General features: G+C 34.3%; 1 protein-coding gene across 2 annotated transcripts; it reads right to left on the minus strand.

The window, feature by feature from the left end:
• Positions 1-908: 908 nt before the first annotated feature.
• LOC128989586 (uncharacterized) lies at positions 909-11035 on the minus strand. 2 transcript variants are annotated; one of them, XM_054411502.1, is made up of 8 exons: positions 10931-11035; positions 8063-8291; positions 7244-7382; positions 6641-6759; positions 5362-5539; positions 4437-4584; positions 2870-3036; positions 909-2096 (listed from the first exon to the last, which is right to left on the minus strand). In XM_054411502.1, exons 2-8 carry the CDS (start codon positions 8269-8271, stop codon positions 1782-1784), a joined length of 1275 nt encoding a protein of 424 aa, XP_054267477.1. In that variant the 5' UTR covers positions 8272-8291; positions 10931-11035; the 3' UTR covers positions 909-1781. The 2 variants fall into 2 exon arrangements, with proteins under 2 accessions (XP_054267477.1, XP_054267478.1); XM_054411503.1 differs by having other exon boundaries at positions 2870-3033; positions 4434-4584.
• Positions 11036-11392: the final 357 nt, after the last annotated feature.

An 11392-nucleotide genomic window follows, 5' to 3' on the forward strand; every position in this document is an offset into this window, starting at 1 on the left:
TATATAAACATTTAAAATTAAAGCTTTATAAATACATTTGTAAATTGTAGTTCTATTCTTGTTTTCAAATTGTATATTTCTAACATAGTTTAGTTCTTGCCAAAACAATGTTTCGGACATAAATAACATTCGAAATCATTTTTGAATGTATGTTCCGTACAGACAACAATATTGGTGCTGAAGCGAATTTATTTCCAGAATTTTCTTTTTACTGGATATTGATTTTTGTTTGGTTACTAAAGACTATGTTGGCCTCCAAAAGTCATGATAACGCTGAAGTTGTGTTCATTTTAAATTCACAATCGAAACTTTTAAGAATGCAAACATCCCTCAACTGCGTCCGATTGTGAACGTCCCTGTAACATTCGTAGAACATTAAAAAACCCTTCTTGTTGCTTAAAACCATGAACATCATATCTTCCATTTATGATTCAGCTTTGTATTGTTTCAACATCTGGAATTGATTTGAACATAATCAAATCACTAGTAAAGAACAGAATGAATATCTTGATTAGAAGACAACAATTAGTCATTGGCTCTGTGAGGTCGACAATAGTGAGTGAATTGGTCATTCGCACAAAGATTTCGCCTATTGTGTCTCTGATTTAATTAATCCTCTTCCTCAGACCACCAAAGAAGTATTGTGATCAGCGGTAGGACGTATTGCCGAATCATCTCTTCTTTTGGTGGTCTTTGATCACTCTCTTGACCTGGCAAACATTCCTTGGAATCGTGATTCTGCAGTATAAGCATTATGTGAACATGGAGTTTGTAATCTTATGTCAAGTAATGTTGTTTAGATTTTGATTGAATCCTAAAATAATGGACAATCCCTTTTATTTGTCCATGAAATTAATTAGTTTAACACAGTGCAAGAACACAGATCACACAATGAATCGACTTAAAACTGAATCTTGTGTAAATCTGTATTTCAGTAAAACATTTACTCCTAATATTCTGTTACATTGCAGTGTTTTGTCACATGCATAAACATGCCACGAAGAGTTCCCATGCTGACGTAATTAGTGCACGGATAAATTTGGCATCTCAATTAGTATGGCATGTTTCTACTGTTCTTTTGGATACAAGTAGTTTGCTTGTTAGTTAATACAACAACCTCGTGCATGTTATACAATACATTAACGTCCTTATTGAGAACAAACATTTCTGATATAGATAAAATTTAGGTAGTAAACTAAAATACCTTTTGCTTGTATTTGTATTTTTTATTAAAAAAAATTAAAGCTGCTACCAAAGTCATTTATTACAATGATTATTATGAACAAGAAATCGAGGAGATTTAAATACTATCCATAATAACGATTGTATGTTAGGAAATATCCTTGAAAATCTATATTAGAAGTGTATAATATAGCCCCTATAGCAAAATGTATAATCTTTTTTCTGTGATTGTATTTTGTAAAGATACTCCTGACGTTTTGAGACACAGACACATTAAAGGTTTTGTATGTCGTGATCAAGATTAAACCCCTACTTTTTGTTGAACATTTTTGGATATTTATCAACCAATTTTGGACCCATATAAGAGCTAAAACAATCATTGAGTAAAAATAAATAGTCTAAGGTAAATGTTATCGTCATGTAGTAAACAAAATAGCTCTCTTTGACATACCAGCACCAGGTAAACTAGTGATACATCAAAGACCCGATAGATACTCATCTTAAAATAGATAATGAATTAAAGAAAGCTTTGAACTTTGTGTATCTTGTTACATCAAAACAATCTAAGCAGACGGATTACAATTTATGGAAAACAGCTTCTAAATCTGTATCAACTGGAACCTCTGGTCGTCTAGAAGACGGAAGACGTCTTCTCTGTAATGTACAAGGTCCTCCAGGAAGCGGCGGCTGCTGTGGCTATGAAGCGCCTCCATGACGGGAGGTACAGGCTGGAGGCCAGCCTCCTGGGTGAGACTGAGGAAGTACTCTGTCTGGCGAGGGCCTAACATGTGGTACTGCCGAGGCGAGAGGCCATCAGCCTTGCATCTGGCCACCACGGCCTCCGTGTGCTCCTGCATGGCCAAGGATGAGGGTAGCTTCAGAGAACCCTGGAGGACTTTGGTGAAGTAGCGTGCCTATGATCATAGTTCAGGTGTTTTAGACCAAGGAGTTTGTCAAATGAATGCATCAATCCATGGGAAAGTAATAGTTATAAATGCTGAAGAAAGGACTAGAGCCATGGTAGAATTGGGTCGGTTTTATGCAATGCAAATGTTCCTTTTCTAAGAATTGGCTTACACCTATCAACCTTTTGTAAGTTGGCATTATTAATTGATAGCTCTATGGTAGGTATAATCTAAAACTAAATAGATCTCAAACGGTATCAAACAAAAACATTTAGATTTGAAGATAGGCACAACGACTTGACTTCTAAGCTGTCTAGAAAAAACAGTTCTCAAGTTAGAGACAGATCTAGAATATAATGTAATAAAACGTTTAACGAATGCTACTACCACTTTTTATTATGTCAAAACACTGCTTTCACCTTCAGATCTTTGTTTGGAGGAGCTGTTAATTAATCTCTTTCGCTTGCTTGAATATTTTTCCTGTTATGAAAGTTCAACTACGGGTTTCAACAGCTCTAAAACATCTTGGTATATTTTTCACTTCCCTGTTTGATTAGGCAAACAAAAAATAACAGTTGGACTGTTAAACACAATTATTATTTTCTTAGAACCCTTCTAATGATAATGGTTCATCTAAATCTGCATTATAAAAAAATAAATTTACGGATATATGCTAAAAACGTTAAGAAAATGTCCATGATTTGACAAAAACTTTACATTTACACACTAATATTTTCAAAAATACTCGGTACAGTTGTGTTAGTGTACAGAATATGTTTTACCTGCACATCGAACATTGTGAAAGCACAAACGTAGTAAGGCAGCCCTATGAAGCACATGGTTGGTCGATGTATGTGGACCAGGTGTTTGTACAAAGGCTGTACAAAGTTATCCTCCACTGTCACACCACACTCTGGGCTGAGGAAAGGGAAGCTGTACCGGTATCCTGGTAGAGGTTATGACATGTATGTGAAATATATAAACGATTTATTTTATTTTTTATTTTATTTACAAAGGGCTTCCATAGTCCTTATAAAAAAATCAATGTAACTTTTGGTCTTGTGCTCTAACAGTTTGCCCAAAGAGGATGTTTTTACTTTCTCCCCCTAATATAGTATATGCAGAAAGTATTGTTTTCGTCCGAAATTTTTAGTTTGCGTTTTAGGTTGAAATATTCGGTTTGGGTTTCCAAAAAAAGTGGCTTTGAAATGTGTCTCTCTGTGAGTATACGTGTACAGAGCTACATACTACTGCTGTGGTCAGCAACTTGGTGTGCAACTTTTGTGAATGTATCCATAAATTGTCATCGTTACTTGAGCATTATAAGAGTTGTGACAAGCTTGTTGTCCCTTTCCCTTATAGGTTCTTTTACCTAGGAGCAATTTGTCACTTATATTTTTTTACTATGGCCAACACAAATGTCTTACTCATATGCCATCAAACGGCACAATTTCTGCACACAGCTAAATAATAAAATACCCCCGCCGCAGCAAACCTGCAGACTAAGCGAATTTCCATTTGCCTGATTGGATTTACACTAAAATGTATCCTTAAAAATATCACATTTATCCCTATTTAAATAGAATCAGTTTAACACATACTTAGGTTTGCTGCAACAGGGAGGGTAAAGGTGTTTTTTATGTAAAATGTTAATTGTTAGTAAGAAATAAAAACATGTTCCAAATTTGGGCAAAATATGTTAATAAACAAGCAAACTACAACAGTTTACTTATTCTCCATAAGAATAACATGGGGATTTTAAATTTGCAATTTTTTGGAACTTTCTCCGCAACCATTAGGCGCATTATAACGCTTCAATATACTAAATTATTTGTTTTTTTAAGCTCTACAAAATAGTTTTTAAAGAAATTGCGAAATTTGATGTTTTTTGGGTAAAAAATGGGAAAACCCCATTTTTACCCCATAAAACCCCCCATAAAACCCCGTTCCCATGGTCCGATCATGCTGGTTCGCGAACTCGTTCGAATAAACGTAGGTTTACACGTTTGTACCAAATTTAATCAAAATCGGAACATTTTTGCTCGAGTTATCGCGCTAACGGACACATATATATATAAATATATATATAAATATATATATATATATATAAATATATATATATATATATGAATTTGAACGGATGGTGTTTTTGGCCTCTAGGGACCTCAAAACGGAAAAAAAAATCGGTCCCGGGTCCAGGTCTTACCATGAGTACTACGGTAATAGCTTATTCCCTATATGGGAAATTCGCTAAAATTAAAAAAAATTAATTAAAAAAATAATATGACTAGAATAAAATATATTTGTCATAGTATTGCATAAAGGGCTTTAATGTAGGACCCTTACCAGTGCAGTAAAATAAGACGTCTGCTTGAACCTGAGATCCGTCCACAAACGTCACACAGGACCCTGAAACGGACTGAATGTCCGGTTTCTGGACCAAATTGTCCGGGAACTTAGTCAAAATCTCGTCCTTCAGGTGATGACTCAGAATCACCTAAGAAACAATTCATTGAACCACAAAAAAAAATAATTTAAGACACAATAGTGTTTTTAGATGAAACACTTGATCGAAACTCGAGAAGATTGATTGTAAATTAGTTGATGTAATTAAATACACTTTGTCTATTTCTTATTTGGTTTGAAATTTACCGAAATAAATTCTGTCAGCCTTCTGACAGTTTTATCATTGATCAAAAATGGTCTTGTTGATAATTTTAACCTCTGTAATCTTATAGATCATCAAATTATGATTTTAATTGATTTTTCTTCACGTTTTGATGTTTACTGTTTTATCAACCCTTTAACTATCATAAATGAATAAAATCTTTCACTCATTACATTCTGGTATAAAAGTAACCTATTGGCTGAAATTACAAAGCAGAACACAGAGTTTTAACATCATACACAACGGAAAATTCGGTTTATATCAACGTAACGCATTCGGACATGAAACAGTTGTTCAAACAATCTTCAGCTTGTAAAATATGCTGTTGAATCTACTTGTAATACACAAAGTCAATTATCCAACCCAACATTCTATGTAGATTTAACTTTCGTCTCATGATATCAAAGCGTAATTCAAAATACAATAGTGATTTTTTGTATGACCTACGGGTTGATAAAAGTTATAATAAGATATTAACAAGACCATGGTTTGGACCGTTCCCTTTTAAAACAATAAAAAAATCAATTGGTGTAGAGAACACACAAAACACCCTACTCAGCCAATATGTTCAACATTGCCAATAGTAATCTTTAAGCAATAATTTACCTGTTTAGCAACCGCAGTTATTTCCAGAGCAATGTCCAAGCCACTGGGGCCAGCGCCCACCACCACGACTGTCTTGTTAGCCAGAGGGGCGGGTACCCTGTAGTGGTGACTGTGTAGACGGAGGCCAGGGAACGTGTCTGCCCCTGGGATGTCAGGGTACCTAGGGGTGTGGTAGTGGCTGGAACATAAAACAAACTTGTATATAAAGTAGACAACCGGTTTTGTAAAGCATTCAAAAGGTTTAAGCGCAATCAAAAGGTTGCCAGATAAATTTCGAAGAAAATCAGTAGCTTTTTTAATTGTTGGAGCTGGTCCCAGCTGTCCCTGGTTGTTGGGCTTCAAAATTATTAAACAGCTGATCTTAGTCAGTAACATTATCATCCCATTCCATTCTCTACTCATTCTTCACTCATATTTTGGTTAAAATACGCACTGAGGTGGAGTCCATCTCACTTATTGATAATAATAATGATATATTTTGAGTATACCAGAAGAAATAACATATTTTAATGATACTTTATGTAAAAAGTGTTAGATTTTTTAAATGATTTTTTGGTGGATTAAATTCCTAAAATAAAACGAAATAAACCCAATATGCTAAAGACGCATCGGAAGCCTTGTAACAATTTTTATATGTAATTATAATTTCTTTAGTTTAAATGGCCGCATGGTTACCATAGGTTCTGGCACACACCGCTGGGATTAGCTTTAAAAAGATTTCTTGCAAGGTATTTTTTTTCCAAAATTCAAATGCTTCGCACGTGTAAAACTGTGGCCAATGATTTGACAACAATAAAAGTCAGCTGTTGCGTTGAGTTTGTAACTTCTAAAACTGATCGGAAAAGAACTGTCCGGCAAAAAGAGGCTTTCACCATACGATTAACATGTAAATAACGTTAGTGTTCGGAAAAGAAAACAAGGGATCATATGTTATTTTAAATTGAAAACAGCAAGTTTCCACCCGTATTTTAATATTGAAAGTCATATGTTCCCGCGTAGCATGACGAAATAATAATAATCAGGTGTTTTACCTTAAACTAAGTCCATTGGACCAGTGGGGCATTACATTTCTCTTCAACCTCTTTATATTTAAATGATTTATTGTATTTATGCATTTCCCTTGATATGATCGAGAAGTCGTATATAAAAACATTGTATTCTAAAAGGTTACTAGGTTTAGAAAATTTTTTTGTGATGTAGGTCTTTCTTTAGACCAGGGAGTATCGCTTAATGAATTTTACCGCTTTAAAATTCACAAACAGTGTTATCAAAAGCTCACCCGTTACACACCATGATGGCGTCAAAGTCTTCCACAGTGTCCTGTTTAGTGGTCAGGTTCGTCACAGTTACTGTCCATCCTGACTGGTTTGGCTGTATTTGCTTGATGAGATGACGAAACTGAAATTTTCATTTTAATTCACTAACAGTTTTACAACAATTTAACAACTGGACTAAAGGCTACCTATATCTAGAAAGTGATTAAGCTGGACCTTGATTACATTATTTATGTTTAAAGTGATTTAAGATCAGCTAAGACTGGATGGGTAGCTGGTGGTTATAGTGCTCGCCTAACAATCAAAAGGTGCAGGATCGATCCTGAGAAAAGTCAGTAGCTTTTTGATGGTTTGATACTGGACGCAGCTGTTCCTGGTCATTGGGCTTTAAATAAATGATCCTGACTAATGAAACAGCTGATCTTAGTCAGTAACAAAGGTACACAGATCATCCCACTCTATTCTACACTCATCCTTCACTCATTCCTCATATTTGGGTTTAAATACGCACCTAGGTGGCGTTCCCATCTCAACTTATAATAATTGATAAACATTGCCAAAAATTGTTTAAAACCCCTAAAAAATAAAGACACGTATATCATCCCCACCTTGATGTGTTGTTTTAGTTGGAAATGTTCAGCGTAGTTGTCTAGGAACCGTAGAATGTCTATGGCGGGCAAATACGACCGAGGCTGTTCTGGTATAGGGAAATCAGGAAACCCCATCACTTCTTTGGGTAAATTAGTCCTGGAATATACAATATGAACAATAGCTGTATTCGTACATAGCTATCACTACAGTCATAGCCATTTATAACTCGAACGTTTACATCCGTTTTTTACTTGAGTACAAAAGTATCTAACACTTGCAGAAAGAACCATCATCAAAATAAATACTCAGCCATTGGAGGAATACTGCAAAATCTGTCATTTCATCTCAAATGTGTTCAAAATGTGGTATCAAAAAAATACACACACGATTTACCTTGTCAAATTACTTAGTGGTCTCAATTTAGAGTGATTTCCGGGGGATATCACTTCAGTCTCTAAAGGATGGAACTATAAACCCAGATGCAATTTTTCATTGGGCTTTCATTAAAGAGGACATTTCCTTAAACTTATATTATATGCACTGTTCTTTTCCATAAATAAAAAACTTCCAATGGTGGAAAACGCAAAACAAGAAATTATAAAATAAAAGTTTATGATCCATTTGAATCAAATAAAAATTGAACTTGCTATAATGGTTTAGTGATCCTAAATCTAGTCAACAACTAAACATGAAAAATACTTATTCATAAGATTAGGTAATTTTAGCAGTTTTATACCTCACTTTATTGATGTAAAAATAATACTATGCAAAGTTAGTATAAGCTATAAACTATTTTCTATCAGCTGTCTTACCCATCGATATAGTCTAACTCTTACCGGAGACTTTTATACAGCGAGGAGTGTACAGGCAGACCTGTAGATGGGTCAAGTTCTGTGTGTTCTGTATACACCCATGTACCTCCCAGCTGATCAGTCTGTTCGTACACCACGACGTCCATGTTGCCGCCCCCACCGCCCCCGGGGGTGGTAAGGTGCCTCGCAGCGCACAGACCAGCCGCCCCCGCGCCAACCACACACACTCTCATGGCTGTGCAAGTAGGGGGAACTGGAAATAATTAGGTTCATATAGGGAAAAAGTTAAATCTATAATTTTTCGTATAGAAACTGTATAGCCTATATGGTTGAATAGGCTAGACATAAAATATTTGTATTTATATGATTAATTATTGCAATAAAAAAATGAAAAGTTTTTACCACGTGTGTCTGTAGTTTGATCCCGTCCTCAGATGATAAAGTATCTAAAACATTATAAGGTAAAACATCCAACTCAAGCCTACAACCGAAAACCCCCACAGTGAACTGCATTGTAAAGATACATAAAAACAAAGCAAGAAACAACTACAGACAGAACAAAAAATACATAAAGAAAACTATGGTTTATACATATCGTGATAGAAAATGGTTACGATAATCGATTAATAGTAAGGCTCGTGCCTTAAATTTTCTACTCGTGTCGTAAAGACTATTAACGCGAGTTGCGTACACTACTTTACCTACAACCGTTTTTTAATTACTAACAATCTGGGTTTTTTATTACTATCAATCACTACTCATAACTTCTTAGAGAGGTTATGTTTTCGTTTATTGTCAGTGCCACTGAAAGACATGCAGTGACTTATTGTATAAACAGCTGATTTCATGTAATTACGTGTTTGTAAAACTTCGTTAAATAATATGTTACATTTTTCAGGGAATAGGTTCTGCTAGCAGCATTCTTACCATAAATAATGTATCAGGTTTGTTTCGTCCATTTAATGAATTGCTGGTATGTAATTTCATACCTTTGTTTCGATTTCGGTGGCAAAAGGTTCGCTCGCACAAACGGTTTGTGCTCTCATTTACATCTCGTCAACTTCAACAAACGACATTTTTAAATCAATTTAACCTACCTTCCTTTAACTTCCACCAACTTAGGTTTAGAATGCGCGAGTATCAACAGGAACAAGTCGGTGCAACAATTAAAATTGTCAACTGATCAGCTGATCAGCTGTTTCGTTGACGCTCAAAGCATTACAATTTTACTTATTTTCTCTCAATCCTTGAACCTCATTGGTCCGTTACCCGTGTTGTTATGAGAAAAAACTATGCTGTTATGAAATTAAACTATGCTGTTATGAAATTAAACTATGCTGTTATGAAAGTAAACAGCTGTTAAGTGAAACTTTTCAATTCTAAGAACTGAACTAAAATGGCTACTTAAAAAAGCGGTCGTAGGTAAACAAACTTAACTCACCATCACACAAAATGAACTTCATCAAAGAATATGCTATTAGAAGCTGAAAATAATGCAATTTTACATTTACGAACAAAGTATCTCTTTTATATATTCTTTAATTTATGACAAAATGTACCAGATCTTAGTTCGTAATCCATTTTCAAGATGAGTATTAATATTCAAATTAAATTATATCCACCTAAATCAGATATTCATCAGGAAAAATATATAAACCTAAATTATTTCAACACCAATCTAAATGAATGTGCTTTATTGAGTTTAGTTGTGTATATTAAAACTACAGAAACCATAATAAACAGCATAAATATTACTATTATTACTAAGTGAACATACGCAAAAAATGTTGTCTAACCATGATAATTGGATTTATACATTAAGCTTAGTATTTACTCTTACAAAATTTAATTTATTGAATTATTTCGTTAAACGAGGTGTAGGGAATCGAATGTATGCAATATTGATCATATTCCAATCAATATATCGTCTCTTTTATACACTAGACACAGTGTATAGCTTTTATAAAGCAAAGAAAACACAGCTTCTTACTAACAATTACACCATAGATAAATCATACTCTCATAGATAAATCATACTAGATTTGTCATCCTTATGGAACAGCTGAAGCCAATTTTATTGTTGGTTCTGTACGTCCAACTGTAGAGGTTATGTTTTGTTTACAATTTGTTTCTTGTTATTTCAGTCATTTAAAATCTCATTTAACCAAATAAAACGATTTAATCATAAACAATAACTGGTCTCCTAGTTATATAACCAAATAGTAAAGCACAAATCATGAAAATAACCCTAAAATAATAGAAACAAAATGTTGTCTACCCCAGCGATCAGTGTGGACGTACATGAACTAGACACAAAAAACAAGCTTCAAAATTTACAATGGGATGAGGAGTCTGTTGCTTAGTCTATGATTACACTTACAAAAATATCATGGTATAATGTTTTAGTGCGTAATTTGTAATCGTGGTAAAAGGTTAAATTCATTTACGACACTTGAAGATTTCGAGGTATATACATTAAATAAAAGCACATACCCCTACTAACAAACAGAAAATAGAGTTCTCATCCCATTGTAAATTTTGAAGCTCGTTTTTCGTATCTAGTTCATGTTGGTAACACTGTAGGTAGGTTTATAGTCAATGGTAACACTGATCGATAGTGTCGACGTGATTGATTCTATTATTTTAGGGTTAATTTTATGATTTGTGCTTTACTGATGGGCTATATAACTAGGCGACGAGTCATTGTTTATGATTATATTGTTTTACTTGGTTAAACGAGGGAAATGACTGAAATAACAAGAAACAAATTGTTAACAAAACACGACCTCTACATAGTACATCTGACAGAACTAACAATAAAATTGTCTTCAGCTGATCCATAAGGATGGGGAATCTACTAAGGGAGTTTGTTTTATCCATGATAAAACTTACCTGATTAAAACGTAGTCACTGCAACCTCACAAATCTCACTTTCAGCTCAACCAAACGGCCAGTGTGATCTTCCACAGTCAGTATCATTGAATTATTGGTTTTCATTGTTATCGTTGGGCTGCTTAGTTTTTATCACCTTATCACTGTTGTATGAACTGCTTATCACACTCAGCTTCAGTGACCTTCCGAAGTGAACTGTATTCCGCTCTACTTCCTATCATTATCATGAGAAATAAACAATTACAGGAAGTAGTGCTCTAATCAGTAGAGGCTCATTGTTCATTTAAACAAAAATATTTTTTTAATTGTAGCTTTAATAGTAAAATTGCTGTTGACAATGGATATATGAAATGATAACAGATTATTTAGTGAAATATCGGCCAGGGTAAATTAAACCAAGTGTGATCTGACATTTCTGCAATTAGCTATGTAGTTTTTACTCCAAAAGTAAGTATCATCATA

The sequence above is a fragment of the Macrosteles quadrilineatus genome, unplaced genomic scaffold, assembly GCF_028750875.1.
Source record: "Macrosteles quadrilineatus isolate MER2022 unplaced genomic scaffold, UCM_ALF_1.0 Scaffold_3__2_contigs__length_128488019, whole genome shotgun sequence".
Classification (NCBI taxonomy): domain Eukaryota; kingdom Metazoa; phylum Arthropoda; class Insecta; order Hemiptera; family Cicadellidae; genus Macrosteles; species Macrosteles quadrilineatus.

What these genes read in the sequence shown, in the direction of transcription:
- LOC128989586 (XM_054411502.1), bottom strand. Translation starts at nt 8,271, where the DNA reads ATGAGAGTGTGTGTGGTTGGCGCGGGGGCGGCTGGTCTGTGCGCTGCG. An exon ending in TCGCTGTATAAAAGTCTCCG is followed by an intron (nt 7,383 to 8,062) that starts GTAAGAGTTAGA and finishes TGTATATTCCAG; the next exon opens with GACTAATTTACCCAAAGAAG. An exon ending in TCACAATGTTCGATGTGCAG is followed by an intron (nt 2,097 to 2,869) that starts GTAAAACATATT and finishes CTATGATCATAG; the next exon opens with GCACGCTACTTCACCAAAGT.